At 42.4% G+C, this 26,436-nt stretch overlaps 1 protein-coding gene across 1 annotated transcript; it reads right to left on the bottom strand.

Annotated features, from left to right (window-relative positions):
• Window positions 1–13,127: 13,127 nt before the first annotated feature.
• On the bottom strand, window positions 13,128–25,981 carry LOC148148765 (uncharacterized). Its single transcript, XM_087991881.1, has 5 exons — window positions 25,867–25,981; window positions 15,872–16,460; window positions 15,085–15,137; window positions 14,243–14,299; window positions 13,128–14,129 (listed from the first exon to the last, which is right to left on the bottom strand). The coding sequence occupies exons 2-5, from the start codon at window positions 16,023–16,025 to the stop codon at window positions 14,091–14,093; spliced, it is 303 nt and encodes a 100-aa protein (XP_087848007.1). The 5' UTR covers window positions 16,026–16,460; window positions 25,867–25,981; the 3' UTR covers window positions 13,128–14,090.
• Between the last annotated feature and the right edge of the window lie 455 nt (window positions 25,982–26,436).

Genomic DNA, 26,436 nt, shown 5'->3' with positions numbered 1-26,436 from the left:
TTGGCGCTTTTTCAGGGTATAAGATTAATTTTGCTAAATCAGAGGCTATGCCTATAGGTGGTCTCACGAAAGAGTTGGCTCTTGAGAGTGACTATAGATTCCCATTTAAGTGGTCACAGGGGCGTTTTGTGTATTTGGGCATATTCATTACTCCAGTTCTGGATTGGCTGTTCAAAGCCAATTTTACTCAGTTATTTGAAAAAATTAAACAAGATCTCCAAAGATGGGAGGCACTTCCAGTCTCATAGTTGTGTCGGATAGCGCTTATTAAGATGAATATTCTCCCTCGTTTGTTATACCCTATGTGGATGCTCCCCCTGATTTTCAATAAACAAACACTCAGGAGACTGAACAGTCGGTTCAGCTCCTTTATCTGGCACCGTAAACGGTCCCTCATTAAGTTAGCCAAACTGCAGTTACCTCACAGACTGGGGGAGTAGACCTTCTGGACATTAAAAATTACCAATTAAGCTCGCTTTTGACCTACATGAGTGATTGGGTTTGTGGGGACTCTCTTTCAATATGGCTAGATATCGAAGCCTCCCAGACAAGGTGCCCCCTTACCAGTTTGCTGTTTTTGGACAAGGTGAGGACAGTTAGGGAATATTTCCCTAACCCAATAGTCATCAATACTGTTAAAGCATGGAAGGCAATTCGGCAGAGGGAAGGTAATATATACCTCTTTCGCTTTTTACAAGTTAGGGATTTTTGTTCAAACAAAGACCACACTTTTGACTGATCCCTGCAAATCTAACATAGAAAGAGGGGTACTAAGGGCTAAGAGTACACTCTCTGTAAGTACTTTATTTCACCAATTGGGGGAAAGAGAGCTGGGTGTTGAAGTTTCTTCAAAGGCATGGGAGGATATTTGGGAGAATGCAAGGAAGATATCAATTTGCAATAGGACCCATGCTTTACAGTTGAAGATTCTCCACAGGGTCCATTTAGCCCCAGACCGTTTGTCAAAATTTAAACCAGGGGTATCTTCAGCATGTCCCAAGTGTAATGTCTGCACGGGCATTCTTACCCATTGTCTTTGGTCTTGTGACAGGCTTCAAGCATATTGGAGCGCTGTGGTGGATGCAATGGAGAGGATTTTAGGTGTAGGGGTGGAGAAGGACCCTATTTCGCTCCTTTTGGGCCTACCCATTGTATTTCCTGCAGACGCGCATAAGAAAAAACTTTTCAATATTCTTACGTTCTGTGCAAGGAAGAATATCTTGCTAGGTTGGATATCAGAAAACCTCCTAGGCCTGTCAGGTTGGCGGAAGATTGTTATGGAGCATATTCTCCTGGATTTTCTCACAAACATGGTACACCATAAAACTGAGAATTTTTACAAGACATGGCAACCCTTTTTGAAATACCTGGACACAGATATATCTGCCACAATAACAAGGGCTTTATATAGCTGTAACGATTGTGTTTCATGAGTCCAATATCTAGGGAGAAGGAACTGTGAAAGTATGAATGTTTTGTTTGGTTGAGCTGAATTATTACTATTTATTTGTTTGTTGTTAGATATTTATTTATTTAGTTAAATAGCTAGTTTAAGTTTTTTTAAAATTTTATATTTCTCTATATATGTTTATACATTCGTACAGGAGGGTGGGTTGGGAAATCTTTTTAATTATTTGGGTTTAGTTTTGTACTATTTTTGTACTGCTTTAAATTGCATTGTTTTGTATTTGTTGTAATATTTAAAAATCTATTTTTTCTTAATAAAAATATATTATAGGAAAAACATGGCTTTGTACTTGGGAAGAAAGGCACCGAAGAAGGGCTTATGCCCGAAACGTCGATTCTCCTGCTCCTCAGCTGCTGCCTGGCCTGCTGTGTTTTTCCAGCACCACATTTTTCAACTTTGTGCTTGGGAAGTCGTGTCTCACTAACTTGAGTTTTTTGAAGAAGTGACAAAAACAATTGGTGAAGGCAGAGTGGTGGACATTGCCTATATGGATTTCAGCAAGGTGTTTGACAAGGTTTCTCTTGGTAGACTGGTTATCAAAATTAGATCACATGGAATCCAGCACGAGTAAACTATTTATACAAAATTGGCTTGGAGGTGGTAGTAGTGGAGGTTTGTTTTTCAGATTGGAAGCCTGTGACCAGCAGTATGCCACAAGGATCGGTGCAAGGTCCTCTGCTTTTTGTCATTTTTATAAATGATTTGAATGTGCATTCAGGAGGTATGATTAGTAAGTTTGCAGATGACACCAAAATGGAGGTGTAGTGGACAGTGAAGAAGGTTACTTCAGAGTACAATGGGACCTTGATCAGATGGATCAATGGGCCAAGGAGTGGCAGATGGAGTTTAATTTAGATAAATGTGATGATTTGCATTTTGGTAAGGCAAATCAGGGCAGGACTTACACAATGAATAGTAGGTCCTGGGGAGTGTTGCTGATCAAAGAGACCCTGAAGTGCAGGTTCATAGTTCCTTGAAGATGGAGTCACAGGCAGACAGGGTAGTGAAGAAGGAATTTTGTATGTTTGCCTTTATTGATCAATGCATTAAGTATAAGAGTTGGGAGATCAGTTCTATCCTGCCTGCTATAGGAAAGATGTTGTTAAACTTGAAAGGCTTCAGAAAAGATTTACAGGAATGTTGCTGGTATCAGAGGGTTTGAGCTATAGGTTGATGCTGAATAGGCTGGGACAATTTTCCCTGGAGTGGTACAGGCTGAGGGTTGACCTTTTAGCGGTTTATAAAATCATGAGGGGAAATGGATACCCCAGGTCTTTTCCCTGGGGTGGGGGAGTCCAAAACTAGAGGGCATAATTTTAAAGTGAGGGGTGAAAGATTTAAAAGGGACCTAAGGGGCAACTTTTTCATGCAGAGGGTGGTACATGTATGAAACAAACTGCCAGAGGAAGTGTTGGAGGTGGGTACAATTACAACATTGTAAAGGTAACTGGATGGGTACATGAATAGGAAGGGTTTAGAGGGATATGAGCCAATGGGACTAAATTAATTTCGAATATCTGGTCACCATGATCCGAAGGATCTGTTTCCATGCTGTACAGCTCTTTGACTCTATAGATGAGAAGGCTCAAGGAAATAAGTAGCTCCTGTTATTAGTCTTTACTGAGTCCAGTGCTGCCCTGATGGGATAGAGACCAGATCCCAAACTCTCCTGATGATTCAAGGATTCATTCCCAGGTTCTGTTGTTGGGAACATGAACCCATTCGTAGCCACTCCTGATGCGATGGACACTTCTTCTTGTTTCTGTCCACCATTGTGCTGTTTGTCTGTAGTCTCCTGAGATTGTTAATCCAGTTGGAGTTGTGTTTGCAGTCTTCCCAGCTAACATCTTCTCAATCATATTGTTAAACTTTGTTAATGCAATTATTAAGGTTAAAATGAACTGGTGGTAGGCATCAGTTGTCTTTGAACACCTCTGAACAAGGGACAGTCGAGACACTGAGGTTGTTGAAGGAAAGCTCTCAGACTGAGCAAGTCATTAAATGCTCTCCATTAAGAAAAGCTATGAGTCCGGGTTTCTATCTCAGCAACTGACTTGGTCCCATGGTCACACCTGCTAACAGGCAGCAAAGGTAGTGGGAGTGGCTCCAGACTTCGGGACCCATATTCACTCCTCATCTTAGTGTCAGAGAGATGTACAGCACAGAAACAGACCCTTCAGTTCAACTCGTCCATGCTGACCAGATATCCCAAGCCAATCTAGTCACCTGCCAGCACCTGGCCCATATCCCTCCAAACCCTTCCTACTCATGTAACCATCCTGATGCCTTTTAAATGCTGTAATTGTAATAGCCTCCACCACTTCCTCTGGCAGCTCATTCCACACACACACAGTACCCTCTGAGTGCAAAAGTTGCCCCATAGGTCTCTTTTATATCTTTCCCCTGTCACCCTAAACCTATGACCTCTAGTTCTGGACTCCCCCAGACTCCAGGGAAAACACCCTATTCTATCCATGCCCCTCATGATTTTGTAAACCTCTATAAGGTCACCCCTCAGCCTCTGATGCTCCAGGGAAAACAGCCCCAGCCTATTCAACTTCTCCCTATACCTCAAATCCTCCAACCCTGGCAACATCCTTGTAAATCTTTCCTGAATCCTTTCAAGTTTCATAACATCCTTCTGATAGGAAGGAGACAAGAATTGCATGCAATATTCCAACAGTGGCCTAACCAATGCCCTGTACAGCTGCAACATGACCTCCCAACTCCTATACTCAATACTCTGAACAATAAAGGAAAGCATACCAAATGCCTCCTTCACTATCCTATCTACCTGCGACTCCACTTTCAAGGAGCTATGAACCTGCACTCGGTTTTTTTGTTCAGCAACACTCCCTTGGACCTTACCATTAAGGGTATAAGTCCTGCTAAGATTTGCTTTCCCAAGATACAACACCTCGCATTTATCTAAATTAAACTCCCATGTGCCACTCCTCAGCCCATTGGCCCATCTGATCAAGATCCCATTGTAATCCAAGGTAACCTTCTTCGCTTCCACAAAACCTCCAATTCTGGTGTCATCTGCAAACTTACTAACTATACCTCTTATGCTTGCATCCAAATCATTTATATAAATGACAAAAAGTAGAGGACCCAGCACCAATCCTTGTGGCACTCCACTGGTCACAGACCTCCAGTCTGAAAAACAACCCTTCACCACCATTCTCTTCCCTGCATCTGTGTTGTCAAGGCACAAGTAAAGACTGAGGGCGAGTAACCTTTCCTCCATTCTTCATCACCACATGATCCCTGTCTGCAAGAGGAGAAACAGCCAGGTATGGAACATAACCCACCCTCATTATGTTATCTAATGGGATTAAAACAAAAATTAGCAGGTTTTCATTTAGCAACTGTTTCCCAGTAATCATATCATGTGTCCACTATAAAGGATTAAACTTCCAACTATTACTGTTTGCCCAGATATCTTCCACTGTGTAATAGGAATGATACATTAAAGGCCCATTGATCTATTCTTCCACTCAATCAGACCCAGTCTACCTCCACCCTATTTATGCTTTCATTAACCACCAAAAATCTACTGGCCTTTGGTACAAGTAGTTCCAAATTTCCACTACCTTTGCATGAAAAAGTGTTTCCTGATTTCTGTCAAAATGGCCTTGATACAATTTTATTATTGCTCCATTGTCCTCAATCTATCCACCATCATGAATAATTTCCCCCAATCCAGCTTATCAAATCCATCTTTTTCATTGATGGGTTTGTCCACAATCTTCTAAACTCAAGGAAGTACACAGCAAATTCCTGAAGTCCTTGCTCGTCAGAATTTAACACTTTAAGCCCCTTAAGGAACCATGGTGGTGAATTTGAATAGCTCCAAGTTTTATAAGATTGGCCTTAGTTGCAGTTGTGAACTGGGCCCTAGCCAGTCACTCACCTTGTGAGCATGACACAGAAATGGAGTGTGTCAAAGTTACCCTGTGGGACAATGACTATCCTGGTCAGACCATTGTACACTATGAATTATGCAAACTCACAAAATGCTCAAAGAGCAGTACCTTTGAACCTGAAAAGTGCAGGGCCTGCCTCAGATTACCTTAGAAAGGCAAACATATTCCAAAAAATTTGAAAAACAGGGGAAGCAAACTGCGTCACAGTGCTCTGAGGCAGTGATGACACAACTGGTACCTTTCACAAACAGGGCGCCAGAGAGATGGTCGGCCTATCGTACAATTTACCCTCTGGTGGCTGAATCAAGGACAATGAAGCAATGTGATACATAAATTGCAGTGCTGCCAATGAGATTCCAGATGCATAGGCAAGGACCATTAGTGATAAGTACTGAAGACTAGCCTTCCCAGAACCCTCACATCTGATAAGCAAAATTTTAAAACAAGCTCCTGGTTGAAAGCAATTTAAAAAATACCTGATTCTTCTTTCCAAGATTTCAATGTAAATGGCCTCACATCCCCACACTGAAATCTATCTACATATACAAGCTTTGACCACTCACATTCTGTCCAAACCACGCTTTCTATGGTGCATCTGTAAAGATTGGTAAGAGTCCTTACGAACATGCCAAATTTTCTTAGCCTCCTGAAGAAGTAGAGATGTTGTTGTACTTTCTTGACTGATGTGTCAACATGGGTGGACCAGGCCAGATTGTTGGTGATCATCACTCGCAGGAACTTGATGCTCTCAACCATCTCTACCTCAGCTCCATTGAGGCAGGCAGGGGTGAAAAACTGAGATGAGAAAGAATTTCTTCACTCAGAGGGCGGTGATGCTTAGGCCCTGATGGGCTACATCCTAGAGTTCTGAGAGAGGTGGCTGAGGAAATAGCGGAGGCGTTGGTTATGATCTTTCAAAAATCACTGGACTCAGGGAAAGTCCCAGATGATTGGAAAATCGCTGTTGTAACCCCCTTTTTCAAGAAAGGATCAAGACAAAAGATGGAAAATTACAGGCCGATTAGCCTAACCTCGGTTGTAGGTAAAATTCTAGAATCCATCGCTAAGAATGAGATTTCTAAATTCTTGGAAGTGCAGGGTCAGATTCGAACAAGTCAGCATAGATTTAGCAAGGGGAGGTTGTGCCTGACAAACATGTTAGAATTCTTTGAAGAGGTAACAGGTAGTTTAGACCAGGGAAACCCAGTGGATGTCATTTATCTAGACTTCCAAAAGGCCTTTGATAAGGTACATCACGGGAGGTTGCGGAGTAAGGTGAGAGCCCATGGTGTTCGAGGTGAACTACTGGCATGGATTGAGGATTGGCTGTCTGACAGAAGGCAGAGAGTTGAGATAAAAGGTTCTTTTTCGGAATGGCAGCTAGTGACATGTGGTGTCCTGCAGGATTCAGTGTTGGGGCTGCAGCTGTTCACTTTATATATTAATGATCTGGATGAAGGGACTGGGGGCATTCTGGCGAAGTTTACTGATGATACGAAGTTAGGCGGACAGGCAGGTGGTACTGAGGAGGTGAGGCGCTGCAGAAAGATTTAGACAGTTTAGGAGGGTGGACCAAGAAATGGCTGATTAAATTGAACATGAGCAAATGCGAAGTTTTGCACTTTGGAGAAAAAGAGTACTGGCGTGGACTATTTTCTAAACAGTGAGAAAATTCAATAAGCCAAAATATAAAGGGATCTGGGAGTGCCAGTCCAGGATTCTCTAAAAGTTGACATGCAGGTTGAGTCCGTGGTTAAGAAAGCAAATGTAATGTTGTCATTTATCTTAAGAAAGTTGGAATATAAAAGCAACAATGTGCTACTGAGACTTTATAAAGCTCTGGTTAGGCCCCATTTAGAATACTGTGTCCAATTTTGGGTCCCACACCTCAGGAAGGACATACTGGCACTGGAGCGTGTCCAGTGGAGATTCACATGGATGATCCCTGGAATGGTAGGCCTAACATATGATGAATGGCTCAAGATCCTGAGATTGTATTCATTAGAGTTCAGAAGGTTGAGGGGAGATCTAATTGAAACTTACAAGATAATGCATGGCTTAGAAAGGGTGGACGCTGGGAATTTGTTTCCACCAGGTAGGGATACTAGGTTCCCATGGGCACAGCCTTAGAATCAGAGGGGGGGTCAATTTAGAACGGCAATGAGGAGACATTTCTTCAGCCAGAGAGTGGTGGGCCTGTGGAATTCATTGCCATAGAGCGCAGTGGAAGCTGGGATGTTAAATGTAGTCAAGGCAGAGATTGATAAATTCTTAATCTCACAAGGAACTAAGGGATATGGGGAGAGTGCAGGTAAGTGGAGTTGAAATGCCCATCAGCCATGATTGGATGGCGGAGTGGACTCGATGGACTGAATGGCCTTACTTCCACTCCTATGTCTTATGGTCTTAGGAATTCTGTAATCCGGAGCTGTGTGAAAGCTCAATCACTGAGCAGGCTTGAGACAGAAATCAATGGGTATCTGGGCACTAATGACATCAAAATATAATCAGCCATGATCTAATTGAGTGGTGGAGCAGTTTCAATGGGCTGCATTGCCTACTCCTGTTCCAACCTTAATGCAGCCCAAAAATATTTAAGCATTTTGCAAAATTGTGTAACTCAACAATTATGCGCTACACTAGCTATTTCACAGCTATTGGTGGACAGATTTGTTAAATAGGTAAAAACAATGACTGCAGATGCTGGAAACCAGATTCTGGATTAGTGGTGCTGGAAGAGCACAGCAGTTCAGGCAGCATCTGAGGAGCAGTAAAATCGACGTTTCGGGCAAAAGCCCTTCATCAGGAATAAAGGCAGAGATACCTGAAGCTTGGAGAGATAAGTTAGAGGAGGGTGAGGGTGGGGAGAAAGTAGCATAGAATACAATAGGTGAGTGGGGGAGGGGATGAAGGTGATAGGTTGGGGGAGGGGAGTGGATAGGTGGAAAGGAAGATAGGCAGGTAGGACAAGTCATGGGGACAGTGCTGAGCTGGAAGTTTGGAACTAGGGTGAGGTGGGGGAAGGTGAAATGAGGAAACTGTTGAAGTCCACATTGATGCCCTGGGGTTGAAGTGTTCCGAGGCAGAAGATGAGGCGTTCTTCCTCCAGGCGTCTGGTGGTGAGGGAGCGGCGGGAAGGAGGCCCAGGACCTCCATGTTCTCGGCAGAGTGGGAGGGGGAGTTGAAATGTTGGGCCACAGGGCGGTGTGGTTGATTGGTGCGGTTGTCCCAGAGATGTTCCCTAAAGCGCTCTGCTAGGAGGCGCCCAGTCTCCCCAAAGTAGAGGAGACCGCAACAGGAGCAACGGATACAATAAACGATATTGGTGGATGTGCAGGTAAAACTTTGATGGATGTGGAAGGCTCCTTTAGGGTCTTGGATACAGGTGAGGGAGGAGGTGTGGGCGCAGATTTTGCAATTCCTGCGGTGGCAGGGGAAGGTGCCAGGATGGGAGGGTGGGTTGTAGAGAGGTGTGGACCTGACCAGATAGTCACGGAGGGAACGGTCTTTGCGGAAGGCGGAAAGGGGAGGGGAGGGAAATATATCCCTGGTGGTGGGGTCTGTTTGGAGGTGGCAGAAATGTCGGCAGATGATTTGGTTTATGCGAACGTTGGTAGGGTGAAAGGTGAGCACAGCAGGGGATTTCTGTCCTTGTTACGATTGGAGGGGTGGGGTCTGAGGGCGGAGGTGCGAGATGTGGACGAGATGTGTTGGAGGGCATCTTTAACCACGTGGGAAGGGAAATTGCAGTCTCGAAAGAAGGAGGCCATCTGGTGTGTTCTGTGGTGGAACTGGTCCTCCTGTGAGCAGATACAGCAGAGGTGGAGGAATTGGGAATCCGGGATGGCATTTTTGCAGGAGGTAGGGTGGGAAGAGGTGTAATCCAGGTAGCTGTGGGAGTCGACGGGTTTGTAAAAAATGTCGGTGTCAAGTCGGTCATCATTAATGGAGATGGAGAGGTCCAGGAAGGGGAGGGAGGTGTCAGAGATGGTCCAGGTAAATTTAAGGTCAGGGTGGAATGTGTTGGTGAAGTTGATGAATTGCTCAAGGTGGCGCCAATGCAGACATCAATGTAGCGGAGGAAGAGGTGGGGAGTGGTGCCGGTGTAATTACGGAAGATCGACTGTTCTACATAGCCAACAAAGAGACAGGCATAGCTGGGGCCCATACGGGTGCCCATGGCTACCCCTTTGGTCTGGAGGAAGTGGGAGGATTCAAAGGAGAAATTGTTAAGGGTGAGGACCAGTTCAGCCAAACAAATGAGAGTGTCGGTGGAAGGGTACTGTTGGGGATGTCGGGAGAGGAAGAAACGGAGGGCTTGGAGGCCCTGGTCATGGCAGATGGAGGTGTAGAGGGATTGGATATCCATGGTGAAGTTGAGGCATTGGGGGCTGGGGAAACGGAAGTCTTGGAGGAGGTGGAGGGCGTGGGCGGTGTCTCAAACGTATGTGGGGAGTTCCTGGACCAGGGGGGATAGGGACAGTATCGAGTTCCAAACTTCCAGCTCAGCACTGTCCCCATGACTTGTCCTACCTGCCGATCTTCATTTCCACCTATCCACTCCACCCTCTCCCCCCCCAACCTATCACCTTCATCCCCTCCCCCACTCACCTATTGTACTCTATGCTACTTTCTCCCCACCCCCACCTTCCTCTCACTTATCTCTCCACCCTTCAGGCTCTCTGCCTGTATTCCTGATGAAGGGCTTTTGCCCGAAACGTCGATTTTACTGCTCCTCGGATGCTGCCTGAACTGCTGTGCTCTTCCAGCATCACCAATCCAGATTTGTTAAATATCCATAACAAGCCCTTTTGGTAGCATTTATCATGGTGCGCCTGGTTCACTGAAGTAAAATGGGGATCTTAGCCAGAGGGCAGGGGGTAGAGGTCTGTGTTATACTTTTGCTTCATTTTGATATTCCACCACCTTTCATCGCACCAAACTGACCAAGAAGTTTCACATAATATCACCAAAGGGGTTTGTTCTGAAAGGACATGGTGCAATTGAAATAACGTAGTGCAGGCAAAGAACATAATTAAGGGGGTGCCTTGCAGTATCATCTCTTTTTTGTTATTTAATTGCTCCTACCACCTGCACACACATGACATGCGTGCTGGGGAAAAATAAGCAGTACTGCTGTTCGGCAGTAGTATGGGGGAAAACTTTTAATGAAATGACAAAAAAAGGAGAAAAAAAATAAACAGTATTGTCAGATATTCTGATAACTCAGAGCTGGCTCTGAGGGAGCTGGATCAGTGTCAAGGGTAAAGAAAGGGTGACTTAGTGACGGGATACTGGCCCCTGTGGAGTTGTTTCAGAAGTCTTTTCTATTGATGAACTCTCCTGCAATGAAAGAAAACAAAAATTTAATCGCTCCTGCCCTCTGCCATATTTGTTCTTTGTTCCTTGCCCACTGCCTGAGCAGTTTTCTCTGCTTAAAATATATCAATTTATAATATCTGATGAACGATAACTGACCCAAACTATTAGCTGTTACGCTCATCACAGATGCTGCCTGACCTGCTGAGTATTTCCAGCACATACACGTCCATTATTCTTGCACAAGCTACGTTCCATTACCAGAGTAATAGTAACATTTGATACCTCACTTCCATTGGTCAGCAACATCAGAGCATACCTCAATATGACAGATCATTACTCCTGACATCCTTCTGCTGGTGGCTTAGGTCCCTGTCTTTCACGGAAACATTTGCAAAGAAAAGCATCAGTGACCACAAGTCTATCAGGAAGTGTTCAGCACCTTGAGATCCTGTGGACAAAAAGAGAGGGTGGATCCTGTTGCGTGGTTCCCTAAGCGGACTGTCAAAGTCATTTGGCAGAATGCCTTACCACCAAAACTTTTACAACAAGCACCAAGGCATTGCTTGGCTAGTGGTGAGAAGGGGTGCTGGAAGAGCACAGCAATTCAGGCAGCATCGAAGGGCCCAATTACCGAGCAGACCCCCATTTAACTTCAGGAGAAAGATGTTAGACAGTGGTCTTTCCCCACTGCACCATGGCAGCAGTTGCCCCAAGCTTTAGCATGTCCCTCAGCACGTAGTCCTGGATCTTGGAATGTGCCAGTCTACAACATGCCATTGAGGTCAACTCCTTTCTGTGAAAAACTAACAAGTTTCTGGCAGACCAAAGAACGTCTTTCACCCAGTTGCCTGTCCTCGGATGCTGCCTGAATTGCTGTGTTCTTCCAGCACCACTGATCCAGAATCTGGTTTCCAGCATCTGCAGTCATTGTTTTTACCTAGTGGTGAGAAGGGCACTACCCATGAGATCCTTCTGTGCAACTCTGCACGCTGCCCTCGAAGTGGCTGCTGGGAGAGGTGGGGGTAGAGATTGTCACACATCTCCTTCTGGAATGTGCCTTTGCAAAGGAAGTCTGGAGAGAGATGCAATGGGTTTTTGTCAAGGTTCGTCCTGAGCAGCTCTGTGACACGGGACTGTGCTCTTATGGTCTGTTCCCCAAGATGCACATGAGACAAACATCGACTATACCTGGAGGACCATCAACTGGGTGAAAGACGTTCTTTGGTCTGCCAGAAACTTGTTAGTTTTTCACAGAAAGGAGTTGACCTCAATGGCATGTTGTAGACTGGCACATTCCAAGATCCAGGACTACGTGCTGAGGGACATGCTAAAGCTTGGGGCAACTGCTGCCATGGTGCAGTGGGGAAAGACCACTGTCTAAGATCTTTCTCCTGAAGTTAAATGGGGGTCTGCTCGGTAATTGGGCCCTTCCTTTTCTTCGAATAGATGTAAATATAGTCTTTCACAGGTAAGAAATGCCTTTGATTTGTTTGCTGAATAGAGTCACACTCCAATGTCTGTTTCTTTCTTCATATGCTACTGTATAGAACTGAACTGCTTTAATGCCAATGTATACAAATATATTTTTCTGAATAAAGTATATTATTGAAATTAAAGTGTCTTGGGTCCCTTTAGACTTAGAAGCCTTCACATAATTGCATTGCTTGCACTACTGCAGTTATCGCACTGGTGCACGTCTCTCAGAGCACTGGGTGATTTAAGTGGGCATCTTGTCTGTGCAGAACTGATGATTCTTGCTTTCTGCTAAGTGTTTCACTGAGGATCCCTTCTGGCCAATAGTCCCCTGTGTAAGTGGATGACTTTTTCCAACTACTCCATCATTAAACTCCCTAGATGTCAAAATTGTGCATAATAAGAACATGGCATTGGATGATTATTTGATTAGAAATTGTGTACAAGGGTATGTAGGTAAAGCAGGAGGTAATGAATTGCCATGCAGAAGGAAAAGGGCAACCTCTTCTTTCCAAACAGGCATCGAAGGAGGTGGTTGAGTATGTCAGCAGCAGACGTGTCTCCCTTAAACCTGGAGACATTGCACTATGGGAACCCAGGACCTCTGGAGGCTGGGAAAGATGAATGGCATTATATTTTCAGATGGCAAACCTCACACTCTGACCTGCTAAGTATACAGCATTCCTCAGGACCACATACATTAAAGCTGCATTCATTCTTCATCCTGTTCAGTATTATGATCCCATACGATGGTAAAACTGGACAAGTCAGAGTGAAACCTAGCTTGATGGAGCATAAATTTCATATTTGCAGTTTGGTTACCATGGTGGTTAGTCACTGAACATACTCACAAGACGTTGCCAATGTTTTCCAAAGAACACATCGATTCCAAAACAAAAGGAAAAGACAAACAAAGTTTGTCCCTTATTTTTAAAAATATTTTTATTGACAAATTTTTATTTACAATATTAGAAAGTTACAGAAAAATTAAAATATAGCATCATAACAAAGACAATAAACAATACTACTCTACAAACAAAATCAAAACTACACTTATTAAAAATCAATAAACAAATAAATAACACCACTCAGTGCAACAAGACCGTAGCCCTCAACTTTCAAGAGCATCAATTATTAAAGCCACATTTGTTCGAAATTCTTCCTTTCACGGCCTCAGGTTTATCAGACCAAACCATCAATGGCTAGACAAAAGCCCTAATCAAAATGGCAGACAGATCTGCTTCCAAGTAATTCAAAAAGGACTGCCACATCTTGTAAAAGTTGTCCACTTTCTGGTGTTCTATAATTAACTTACACCCCTCCCAGGGGGATTCTCAGACACAGGGGGATTCTCAGACACCCGGCACAGCAGAATATTCTTCCTTGCACAAAAAGTGAGAATGTTAAAAAGCTTTTTCCCATGTACAAGTGAGGTAAATTTGGCAGACCCAGGAACAAAGAGATCGGGTCCACCTTGACTTCGGTCCCCAAGACCTTCTCTATTACTCCTACCACACAGTGTTCCAATACACACGGAGTCTGTGACAGGACCACAGACAATGAGTGAGGGTACCTGTGTTTATGTTACATTTGGGGCACATTGAAGATGCTTCCTGCTTAAATTTTGCAAGATGATCTGGGGCCAAATGAGCCCTTTGAAGAATCTTTAATCGCATAGCATGGGTCCTATTACATATCGAAATCCTCTTCGCATTCTCACAAATGTCCTTCCATGTTTCCAAAATGATCTCAACTCCTAACTCTCTCTTCCAGACATCACGTAAATGGTCGATATCACCCAAGGAATTTTCCCCAACAAATGATAGAGAGAGTACTCACTGAAAGAATGCTCTTCACCTGACGCACCCTCTTTTCCAGATCAGGCCAATAACACTCCATCAAAAAAGCATGGTCTCCTTTCGGATAAAATCTCTGACCTGAAAGAAGTGGAAGAGGTCCCTACTCAACAATCCATATTTCTGAGTTATTTGATCAAATGACATCAACATTTCACCCTCAAACAGATCACCCAAACAAGAGACTCTCCTACCTGCCCAAAGATTAAACCCAGGATCCATTGTCCGTGGCCGGAAACCTGGCATGCCAACTATGGGAAAGAAGAAAAGATGTATTAGACATATTACCCTCCATCTGCCTCATTGCCCTCCATGCTTTTACAATGTTAGTAATTATTGGATTACGGCAATGTTCCACAACTGGTCTTCATTTTGTCTAAAAACAACAGGTTGATAAGAGGACCCTCATCTGGGAGGCCTCAATGTCCAACCTTGTCAATGCCGAGTCTCCACAGGTCCAGTCACTTACAAAAGATAGGAGGGAGCTCAGTTGATAATGTCTAATGTCAGGAAAGTCCACTCGTGCACCCCCCCCCCCCCCACCCCCAACCAATCCCTGGGGCAATTGGAGTTTCGCAAGCTTAATAAGGGGCCACTTATAACTCCACATAAAAGAACAAAACCAGCCATTCAATTTCTGAAATGTTTCCCTAGGAAAGAGCAAAGGGAGCATCCTTAAAGGTTACAATAACTAAGGAAGAACATTCATTTTGATAAGAGCGACTCGACCCAACCATGATATTGGAAGGGCCCCCCATCTTTTAAAGGTCTTGTTTAATCTTGTCAAACAAATTAACAAAATGAGCCTTGAATAACTGATCAAAGCTAGAGGTAACAGAGAGGCCCAAATGAAGAAAACCTCCCTGTGGCCATTTAAAGGGGAACCCACCTTCCACGTCAGGTATTTCCCGAAGACCCCCCAATAGGCATAGCCTCCATAAGACCATAAGACATAGGAGTGGAAGTAAGGCCATTCGGCCCATCGAGTCCACTCCTCCATTCAATCATGGCTGATGAGCATTTCAACTCCACTTACCCGCATTCTCCCCGTAACCCTTAATTCCAACTTTGAAAAATTGATTTTGTAACCTGAGAAAGAACCAAATGAATTAATGCACCGAGTCTGCCGGGTTCGAGAGAAAAATAAGAACTTCATCCACATATAGTGTAATCTTATGTACATTTGACCCCAGCTTTGGGGCAGGTATATTAGGGTGCCCACAAATGGCCTCCGACAACAGCTCAATCACCAATGTGAAAAGTAAAGGTGAAAGGGAACAGCCTTGCTGACTGCTCCTACAATGTTAAAAATATCAGACCTTATACCATTGGTGAGTACCACTGCCAGAAGATCACTGTGAAAGACCCTTACCCATCTAGTAAACACTTCACCCAGGCCAAACTGCTCCAGGGTATAAAAAGACCCACAATTCCACCCAATCAAAATGTCTTCTCCACACCCAAAGAGACCACCAACCCTTGAACCGATTGCTGCTGGCACACTTGAATCATATTAAGCAACCTCCTAACATTATTAGAGCATCTGCGACCCTTTATAAAGCCCATCTGATCTTCTTTAATAATAGAGGGTAACACCCCTTCCAACCCCAATGACAAAGTCTTCGACAAAATTTTAAAATAAGAATTTAAGAGTGAGATCGGTCTATAAGAAGCACAGTCCTCCGGGACCTTCCCTTTCTTGAGGACAAGAGAGATATTAGCCTCTTGCAAGGATGGTGGGAGGCAATCCCGACTATGTGAATAGTTATACATGTCGAGCATCGACCCTGACAGTATATTTACAAACTCTTTATAAAACTCACTGGGAAGACCATCACGGCCGGAGGTGGCATCTTTCCACTTTGACGTTGCCTCACCGCCTCCTGTATCTCTTGTGCTGTTAAATGGAGCACGAAGGAGAGATGCCTGCTCAGCAGACACACCAGGAAGACCCAAGTTCCTAAAAAAAGACTCCATTTTATCCCATCTATCTTCACAACGTGCAGATGATACAGTTCAGAACAGAACCTCCGAAACGTCACATCGATCTTTTAGCATTATAAGTAAGAGCCCCATTCCCTTCCCTAATAGAAGCAATAGATTGGGAGGCAATCTTCTTCCTAACCAGATATGCCAAATATTTAAGGAGAAAGTGAGGTCTGCAGATGCTGGAGATCAAAGTTGAAACTTTATTGCTGGAACAGCACAGCAGGTCAGGCAGCATCCAGGGAACAGGAGATTCGACGTTTCGGGCACAGGCCCTTCTTCAGGAATTATTTACCCAGCCGATCACCATACTCAAACAACTCTTGCTTTGCAAAGGGAAGTTTCTTCCTGGCTGTATGCGTAAGCATGGAGTTTAAGGCAGATCGAAGGGCTGTGATCCGGTACAGCTTAGTCACTGACGGTCTACTGTAATATAGCATGCAAAAATCCAAAATAAATGATATTAATATATATAAATAACACACTTTTCAACATATTTTGGAAATGATTTTTGATTCTATGATTTCTTTAGTTCACTATTCCAAATGGCTTCATGAAGAGACAGTCGTCACCTATTTTATTACAATTTTAAAATCCAAGTACCTAACTGAATAATAACAACAACAATAATAAATTGTACGCCATTATCATACCAGAAACTTCACATCCCCATCTCTGCAGCCAATTTCACCCTCATTCTATTACCCTCTTGCACCCACGTTACAGTCACCATCCACAAATGTTGTCTTTCTATCCTATTCATACAAACCATTATGACATTCATAACTCTCTGCTCACTCTGTTAACAGTGGCAGAGAGCATACAACCTCAGGGAAAAGCAAAAATCTGCAGGGTGACCCTTCACCTATGCAATTACTGGCAATGCTTGTGCACCTGGTATATTGAGAAGGAGGTCTTGTTTTGGGAGATTCCAGTTGCCACTGGTGCTCAATCATGTTGGGAGAGTTGATAGTCTACCAAAAGATGCTGCTTTAGGAACCTCATTTCCATTTATCTCTTTAGCCTGTGAATTGGCATGTGACTGTGGTGGAGTCAACTGCTGCTGATATTACTCTATCAGGTAGCAAGGAGCAGGGATGCTTACACTGCTCCCATTTTTTGGTGAAGTCTGGCAACTGTGGTTGACTGGCGCTGTAGTTGAGTGGCATGCAAGACACATGAAGTTACCTCCAAGATCTTGGCAATTACGTGCCAAACACAGGGAGCACTTTCTGAGAGTGTGTCTGCTGTGATCCAAAGCATCTCGCTCGGCCATGGCTGCAGTTCTCTAGTTTCACGGATAAAAGGCTTCCCAGCCTGCCAGTTTCACTGAACCTCTCCTGCCTCTGCAGTTGTCTTTGTGACCTTAGCGAGTTGACAAATCCAAGAGGGTTTCCCACTCACCTCCAAACCAACCAGTGTGAAACTCAAAAGAGGGTAAGTTGATTTTAGATTCCTAACCAGATGATTCCTCTAATGTTGTTGAGTCACAACCTTTCTTAGGGGACTGAAACTGTACACAGTACTCCACGTGTCATGTCAACAATACCCTGAAGAGATGCAACATTACTTCCTTATTCATATTCTTTATCCCTCTTGCAACAAAGGTCAAAACATCCTTTGCAATTCACTGTGTAAAGTAACAATTTTGATGCAATATTCCCACAAAAAGCAATGACCAGATAATACATATTTTTAATGATGTTGGTTGAGGGATCATTATCGAAACTGTTTCCCCTCCAATCCAGAAACCCTGAGAGAAAACACTCAAGTGGGACAAAAGAATGACAACTGATTGCATTGTTGTGGGAGGCCCTATAGGATTATTGCCAGAACTACAGCCACCCAGGAAATGATCTGCGGACCTGAGTTTAAATCCTGCCACGTCAAACTGATAGAATTTGAACTCAATAAAAGAAATCTGGAATTAAGAGTCTAATGATGACCTTAAAACTGTTGCCAATTGTTTTACTAATGTGCTTTAGGGAAGAAAACTGCCTTCTTTATCTGGTCTATGTATATGTGACTCCAGACCCTCAGCAATGTGGTTGACTGTCAACTGCCCTTTGAGTAATTATAATCGGCCATAAAGTGCTGGTTCAGTCAGTAACACCTATATCCTGAAAATGAATTTTAAAAAGTTCAGTTTTGATGCCGTCTATAGTGCAAGAATTTGCTGGCACACTTTCTCTCGTGGGTATTTGCATAACAAACTGTACCCCTCTGAGAACTCATCCCTTCCAGAAGAGAAAGAAATAAATTGATAAAAGAACAAAGGTAAAAATAACCACAGTGAAACCCCAGAGCACAGCAACACCTTATAAAAACATTTTACTAGATCTATACCCAGTCAGATATACAATTACCAAGATATAGATTTCAGCATTACATAGTTGCAGTAAGATTGACCTTCAGTTATTCGTAAAAACAAGATAAATCAGTTATGATTTTATTCAGGAGTCTGTTGCATTGCAAGTGAGATTGCTTCTTGAGTGTGCTTTCATCAGGCAGAAAATTCCTAGAAATTGGAATTGTTATCATGTGAACATGTTCCTAGTGTTTTTGTTATGATTACTTTGCTATACAGTAGGCCACAATGAATCAGTTGAACGTCCTTTCTGTCTGTACCAGAGAGCAAAACAAAGGAATGGATTGTGGCAATGTGACCCAGAGAGAGCAGTTTGTACAGTTTTTGCAGTCTGGTACATTTCCAATATACGCTGACAGTTTTACCTGCAATCAATTGAATAGTTAAAAAATGAAGTCATCACAAAATGTGATTTCTCATTTTTTTTGGTGGGTGTGGAGCAGTAATAATAGAAAATTAAGCTGTGTTTCGAGGTGAGCAAGGGCAGCTTGGTGGCCAGCCAGAGCAGTCAAAACAGCAATTTGTGGCAGGCAAATAAACTGAATCTGAGTGATGATCAGCTCAAGTATGAATTTGCTTTTTCTCAAAGTTAAGATTACTTTATTAGGGAAGTTTAATTGTGAAACTAAAGGTAAAGTTATAAAAATCTGCCATTATATTACATTCATACCATAATACTTCCTAACTTTAATTTTGATTATTCAATTTCAAAACAAATTGCTAAGAATGAAGAGTTTGAGAAGAATCTTTCCCAGCCCTGAATGATGTAGACAATGGCAAGAAGTTTGGGAAAATTACATCAGAAGTTGAGTATGGCCTTTCTCAATGTCAGGAGCAATAAGCCACATTTTCCAACTAAGTTCTGGACATCAAGTCAAGATTCTTTTGAGTGACCCACACAAAAGGCCTATTAACAAGGATTATCACCCAGCATCACTGTCATTACTATTTTCCCTTGGTTCTTCTCAGTGATGTCCTGAACTCATGGCCTCAGTGTGGACTTGGATTCTTGGCTTCAGCGTGGACCCGATCTCTTGGACTGGCATGATGGCCTCCAGGCCCGGTGTGGTGGTTTCCCAACCTGACGTGATAGTTACTCATCAACCTGGCAATGGCAGTCTCTCAACAGCCCAGCATGGCATTCTTTCAGCCTGGTGTGGCCTCGGCATGGAGTTGCAGCCTCCAGATCATTCCAGTGTCCTGGCCTTGAAATGGAGCATGGCATATTCTGGAATCAATGCCTGGCAGGGACTGGAAGCTCAGTGGCGGTATGAAGGATTTGAATTCTGAGCTTTTTATTTCTTTATTTTTCTAACTTCTTCCTATTATCTGTAATGTTGAACACTTTATTTCTTCAATTTTCTAATTCATTTCCCCGAAAACTTTGTACTTAAGTATCTATACCTAGGTATCTTTGTACCTAAGATGACACCATAAGTGGTGACTTGTAAACTTTTCTCTGTAATCATTTGAGTACAAGTGACAATAAGCCTAATTCTAATCTTATCTCACCTCATTAACTTGCACATTCTGTTCTGCTACCCACCGGACAGAAACCTGACTCAGAGAATTCCTGACATTAAAGTTCAGAGCAGGTACCTGGGGACTCCAGCTCGCTCCAGACTTCCATCTTTGACAGCTGGCACCAACATCTCAGAGCATGCTCCATGGCAGCACCTGCATACAACCTGTGTCCATGAATGGCAGCCTCTCCACATTATCATGGCACATCTCCGATGCACATGCACAACACTACTGCACTTAAGTACAGGTCATTCTGCTATAACGCACATTTCATTAACACAAATTTGCTGTAACGCAATTGACAAATCGGGGACATTGTTTCTAAAGTACAAACTTTTAAAACGTGTATTGGCTGTACTTAACAGGCCAAATAATAGGTGTGTTGACAGGCCGAATAATAGGTTTTACAGTTGATCAAGACACCTGTTGACACTCCACTCACACCATTTGTATGATCGTTTGATCTCTCTGCCCATTCATCTCTGTGCCTATAAAATCTATGCCTGTATGCTGCTCTCTCACTTCACCTGACAGGTAATGCTCCAAAAGCTTGAGCACTAAACCATAAAGACTTCAAGCAAACCAGCAAGCGGTTCAGTCCAGACTCTGAGATAATTCAAACCAAAGTGCCCAATGTTCCAGTCAACTCCAGTTGAAGGGTAGGATACCACTATTGGTGCACCAGATTCAAAACATACCTTACAGTGCCCACTATAGCACCAGGACAAATTATCACAGAAATAACTTAATTAGAAAAAAAGAGATACTTTCAGCAACTCAGAAGAAGATCTGATGGGGGTTACAAATATTCAGAACCTATTTCCATCACAGATATTAAGTGGTGGCTTTCCATCATTTGTTTTCTATTTTTGTCTAAATATCGTTATCTCCACATACAAGAATTCAGAACTGGCATTCTTGTCTCTGTGTCAGGAGGTCGAGGGAGATGCTCTGGGCAACATTTAAACACCAAAGAATCCAAGTGTGCAGATTGGAAGAATATGTCTGACTACTTGAACACAGAAGATAAAAACATCTCACCAGACTATTTTTACTCGGTTTTCATTGGAAACAATAAATAACGTATTTCTTTTTTGTTTGCAATTCAAATGAAAATTAATTACAGTCACTTAGATTACAGCAGGTAATGCAAATTCTGTTGTTATGATAGTGTTTTCAGGCTTCTCGTTGTACATGAGATCAACTTCCACTCAAGGACTTTATTCATCCATTTCTTGTATTTTTGAAACATTGTTTTACTGTCAGTCATACTTGCATTGCATGATTACTATTAGTTGCTATTGTAAGCACTTAACATTATTTATAAAGGTTTATATTTTATTGAAATTTACATTTAGTTGGTTTTAAAATGGGTTACTTACAGTATAGGTCACTCTTGGGATTTTTGATATATAATTGTGATAAAAACATGAGTGATTGCCACTGCAGATATCCCCTTGCTAGACGTTACATTCCAAAACTGTTGTATCTACCAGTGCTATGTGAAAGCAACTCACAGTCCTGCTGTATCCACACAGTCCTGTTTCAAACATATATCCAACTTTCCTTTATGGGTTATAATTGTCTCTGTTGAAGAACTCTCTTGTAAATGTTCTCCATGATTCATCAATCCTCTGGATAAACAAGTTACTCCTAACCTTCCTCCTTATTTTCTTCCAACAGCTCATATGTATATAACTTTAACATATTAATACATTCCAAGGCACTACATGAGTGTATTAGCACACAAAATTTGACACAGGCTGCATCAGGAAATATTAGGGCAGGTGATCAAACACTTTGCCAAAGAGATCAAGTAGCATCTAAAAGCAGCAGAGAGAGGAAGAAAGATTTAGGGAATTTCAGAGCTTAAGGCTGAGTTAGCTTGAAAGCACAGCCACTAGTTGTGGAGAAATTAAAGTTAAAGAGGCCAGAATGGAAATAGTGCAGCGATACTACAGGATTGTAGGGATGGAAGAAGTCACATAAATAGAGAGAAGCAAATTCATTGAAATTCGAACACACAAACATTTTTCTTTAAATCAAGTTGCTGCCAGAGAGTGAAGGTGGTTTAACAAGCATAGAAGCGACAGGTAAATGGATCTTGGTGTGAGCTAAGATACAACTAGCTGAATTTTTGATGAGCTCAAGTTTGTTGACAAATTTCTGACCCTTTGTCACCATGATTAACCACCATTCAGAAGCAGTTTTTATCTCTATCAAAACTCAAAGTTAAAATCCCCTTCAAAGATTTCTTTGGTTCACATGGAAATACTAACAGTGTTTCAAGTCTCTTCTCATTAACACAGTCTCCATTCTCAATATAATCCAATTAATTGCTGTACCATCACTTCTACATAGGGGACTGTAAAACTTCACCATCTTACTTCTGGCCTAACCAAAATTCAGTACACATTATTAGTTTATGCTTTTATTTATAGAGCTGAAATTTACTGCAGACCTTTTCTTAGTGGCTTTATCTACCACTTGAGGTTAATTATGTATTTGAATTGCTGGCTATCTGTCCATTGAGTATATACTTCCGTTTCTTGCTTTTTGAATTAAAAAGTGCTTGAATTGCATCTCCACATGTATGTCTTTTCTGTTAATCTTTTTTTGACGTCTTCCTTAAGTATTTTCTGGTCCATGTGAGGGTTGTCTGTTAAAGTACCCACTTTTGGATTATCAACAAGTAGGGAGAAACAAATTCAATGAGGGATTCACACTGCCATCCAGGAGATCCCACATGCTGCAGCCATGACATACTATTCATCCTGTTATCTTTAATGTGGTTTAAGTAACTACTTAATTATTTTATTTAATTATTCATTTTCCATTTTTAAACATACTATAAAGCTTGTCACCAGTTCCTATACTATTTTAAACTATAAGAATGGACTTTAATAACTTACTAGGTATGATGGCCCAATAGTATTATCATTAGACTATTAATCAAGATTCCCAGCTAATGGTCAGAGAACCTGGCATCAAATCCTGCCATGGCAGAGAGTAGAATTTGAATTCAATTGCAAAAACAAAAGTTAGAATTAAGTGCCTAAGTGTTGCCAATTGTTGAAGGAAAAATATATCACTCATGTCCTTTACGGAAGGAAATATGCCAACTTACCTTTTCTGACCTACATGTGACTCCAGACCTCAGCAATGTGGACAAATAGCAATGGACATTAAATGGCAACATCCAAATTCTATGAATGAATAATATACTCAACAAAGAGGTAGCTACTTCTGGATCTAAGTTTGCTCACTGAGCTGGAAGGTTCATTTTCAGATGTTTCATCATCATACTAGGTAACATCATCACTAAGCCTTCAATGAAGTGCTGGTGTTTTGTCCCACTTTCTATTTATGTGTTTAGGTTTCCTTGGGTTGGTAATGTCATTTCCTGTGTTGATGTCATTTCCTGTGTTGGTTATGTCATTTCCTGTTCTTTTTCTCAGAGGGTGGTAGATGGGGGTCCAGGTTGATGTGTTTGTTGATAGAGGTCCGGTTAGAATGCCAAGCTTCGAGGAATTCTTGTGCATGTCTCTGTTTGGTTTGTTCTAGGATGGATACATTGTCCCAGTCAAAGTGGTGTCCTTCATCTGTATTAGAAGCTGCATTAGAACATTATTTCAATGAGCCACCACACACTGCAGCACAGAGGAACTACAAAGACAGAGGAAGATTACCTATACAGTGTATTCAAAAAGAACAGGTAACCAATATACACAGTCCACGGATTTCTCAGCAACAAACTCAAACAAGCAGACAAAATATGTCCAGAAATCCCTGTACTCTCCCCTATATCAAAGACATCTCGGAAATGACTGCCAGACTACTCAGACCTTTTGGCATTATGGTAGCCCACAAACCCACCAACGCACTAAAACAGCAGCTAATGAACTTAAAAGACACTATATAGACAACAAGCAAAACTAATGTCATTTACAAAATACCGTGCAAGAACTGTAACAAACACTACATTGGACAAACAGGCAGAAAACTAACCACCAGGACACATGAGCATCAACTAGGCACAAAACAAGAGACCCACCATCACTAGTATCATTACATACAGATGAAGAAGGACACCACTTCGACTGGGACAACACATCCATCCTAGGACAAGTCAAACAGAGACACACATGAGAATTCCTAGAAGCATAGCATTCCAACTGGAACTTTATCAACAAACACTTTGACTTGGATCCCATTTACCACCTCCTGAGAAAAAGAACCGGAAATGGCATCACAAAAACAGGAAATGACATTGCCAACCCAAGGAAACATAAACACATTTTAAAAAGCGGGATATAACATCAGTGCTTCACTGGAGGCTCACTGATGATGTTACCTAATATGGTGACAAAATGTCTGAAAATGAACTTTCCAGCTAAGTGAGCAAACTTACATCCAGAACCTCAACCTGAGCTATAAATCTTCTCAAAACTCACTAGGTAGCTAGTTCACTTGAAATACAGTAAGAACGAGTAAAAAAGGCATAAGAGCACCACCTTCCTTATTTACCAAACTTTTTTTGATCAATGTGGAGCAAATTGGACTTGAACCTGGGCCATCTAGCCAGGGTTAGGTACACTGCCATTGTACCACAAGAACAATGTGGTAACTTTGTTTTTCTCTCCACAGATGCTGCCATACCTGCCGAATTTCACTGCCACTTTGTGTTTTTATTTCAGATTTCCAGCAGCTGCTGTATGTTGCTTTTATTCAAAAGATTAGATTACTTACATTGTGTAAACGGGCCCTTCAACCCAACAAGTCCACACCGACCCACCAAAGCGCAATCCACCCAGACCCATTCCCCTACACCTAACACTACAGGCAATTTAGCATGGTCAATTCACCTGACCTGCACATTTTTGGACTGTGGGAGGAAACTAGAGCACCCGGAGGAAACCCACGCGGTCACGGGGAGAATGAGCACATTCAGTCGTCTGAGGCGGGAAATGAACCCGGGTTTCTGGCGCTGTGAGGCAGCAGTGCTAACCACTGTGCCACCATGCTGCCCACACGGTGCATCCTGCTTAAGTCTGGGAAATTTAGAATTGAAACTGTAGACTTCAGATCATTGTTAAGTACAAACAAAAATAAAACTTATACGAAGAGATTATTCACAAACTGCCAACATCCAGTCATCCCACAGGAGACAGTATCCTTTCCTCCAAGATGCCTCAGGATCTTGAATGTTTCAATCAAGTCACTTCTCACTCTTCTAAACTTGAGTTGATAAAAGTCCAGACTGCTCAACCTTTTCTCAGAAGACAACTCACCTGTTCCAGGTAATAGTCTAGCAAACCTCTGAAATTAATCCAAATCATTTACATTCTTCCATTAATAAAGGGATAAATACTCCAGATGTGATCTCAACAATATCCTGTATAACCTTCTTACTTTTGTATTCCGTTCCTGATAAGATCTGTTAGCTTTCTTCATTATTTGCTGTACCTGTATACTAACCTTTTGTGAGACATGCGTTAGGACACCTGGATATCTCTGTACCACAGCACTCTACAGTCTCTGATGTTATACTTCCTTTTCTAAATTATTTCTGCCAAAATGGGCAATTTCACATTTTCCCACATTATACTCCATTTGCCAGATCTTTTCACACTCACTTCATCTCTTTATATTCTCTTCACAACTTACTTTGCTACCCATCTTTGTACCATCAGTATATTTAGCAACAATAACTTTGATTCTTTCATTCCCAGTCATTAATATTAATTGTAAAATGTTAAGGCCCCAGCATTGATCCCTGAGATAGACAACATCTTGCGAACATGAAAAGTTTAGGTATTCCCTTTTGAACGTGACATTGAATTGATGTTCCGCTGCTCTCTGGTGAACCTAAAAGTTCCAAAGAGTCATACTGGACCCAAAAATCTAACTTTGTTTTTCTCTCCACAGATGCTGCCATACCTGCCGAATTTCACTGCCACTTTGTGTTTTTATTTCAGATTTCCAGCAGCTGCTGTATGTTGCTTTTATTCAAAAGATGGATGTTGCAGAACTGTAGGCCAGTCATCCCCGGCTCTGGATTCTGGATTAGTGGTGCTGGAAGAGCACAGCTGTTCAGGCAGCATCCCAGAAGCAGTAAAATCGACGTTTTGGGCAAAAGGCCTTCATCACCCAGTCATCCCGGGCGTCCATCTCTCATCACTATTTTGAAGGATAAGTGAGCCATTCCTTAAACACACAGACCAACAGGTTCAAGAAGAGCTTCTTCCCTGCTGTTATGAGGCCTCTGAATGGACCTTTCAAATTGCAAATTTAATGTTGGGACCTCACTCTTTGTGCACCTTCTCCACAGGCACGGTGACTTGTATGTTTTGCTCTGTTCTATCACTCTTCTGCACTTTGTATGGTAATGATTTGCCTGTACTGCGCACAAAACAGATGATGTTTTCACTGAACCTAGGTACGTGCGACAATAATAAATTAAATCAAATTCTGGTGTCCTGGCCATCGCACCTCCCTCCTATTTTGAAG

The sequence above is a fragment of the Chiloscyllium plagiosum genome, unplaced genomic scaffold (genome assembly GCF_037043375.1).
Source record: "Chiloscyllium plagiosum isolate Xiang-an unplaced genomic scaffold, Cpla_swu_hap1 HiC_scaffold_11, whole genome shotgun sequence".
Lineage (NCBI taxonomy): Eukaryota > Metazoa > Chordata > Chondrichthyes > Orectolobiformes > Hemiscylliidae > Chiloscyllium > Chiloscyllium plagiosum.
This window is presented reverse-complemented; position numbering and strand designations above follow the sequence as displayed.

Coding starts and splice junctions, on each gene's coding strand:
- LOC148148765 (XM_087991881.1), bottom strand. CDS start 16,025: ATGGAGTCTTTTTTTAGGAACTTGGGTCTTCCTGGTGTGTCTGCTGAG. Junction 15,138..15,871: donor CGGCCGTGATGGTCTTCCCA/GTGAGTTTTATA, acceptor GTTCTTTCTCAG/GTTACAAAATCAATTTTTCA. Junction 14,130..14,242: donor TGGGTTTAATCTTTGGGCAG/GTAGGAGAGTCT, acceptor CACTTCTTTCAG/GTCAGAGATTTTATCCGAAA.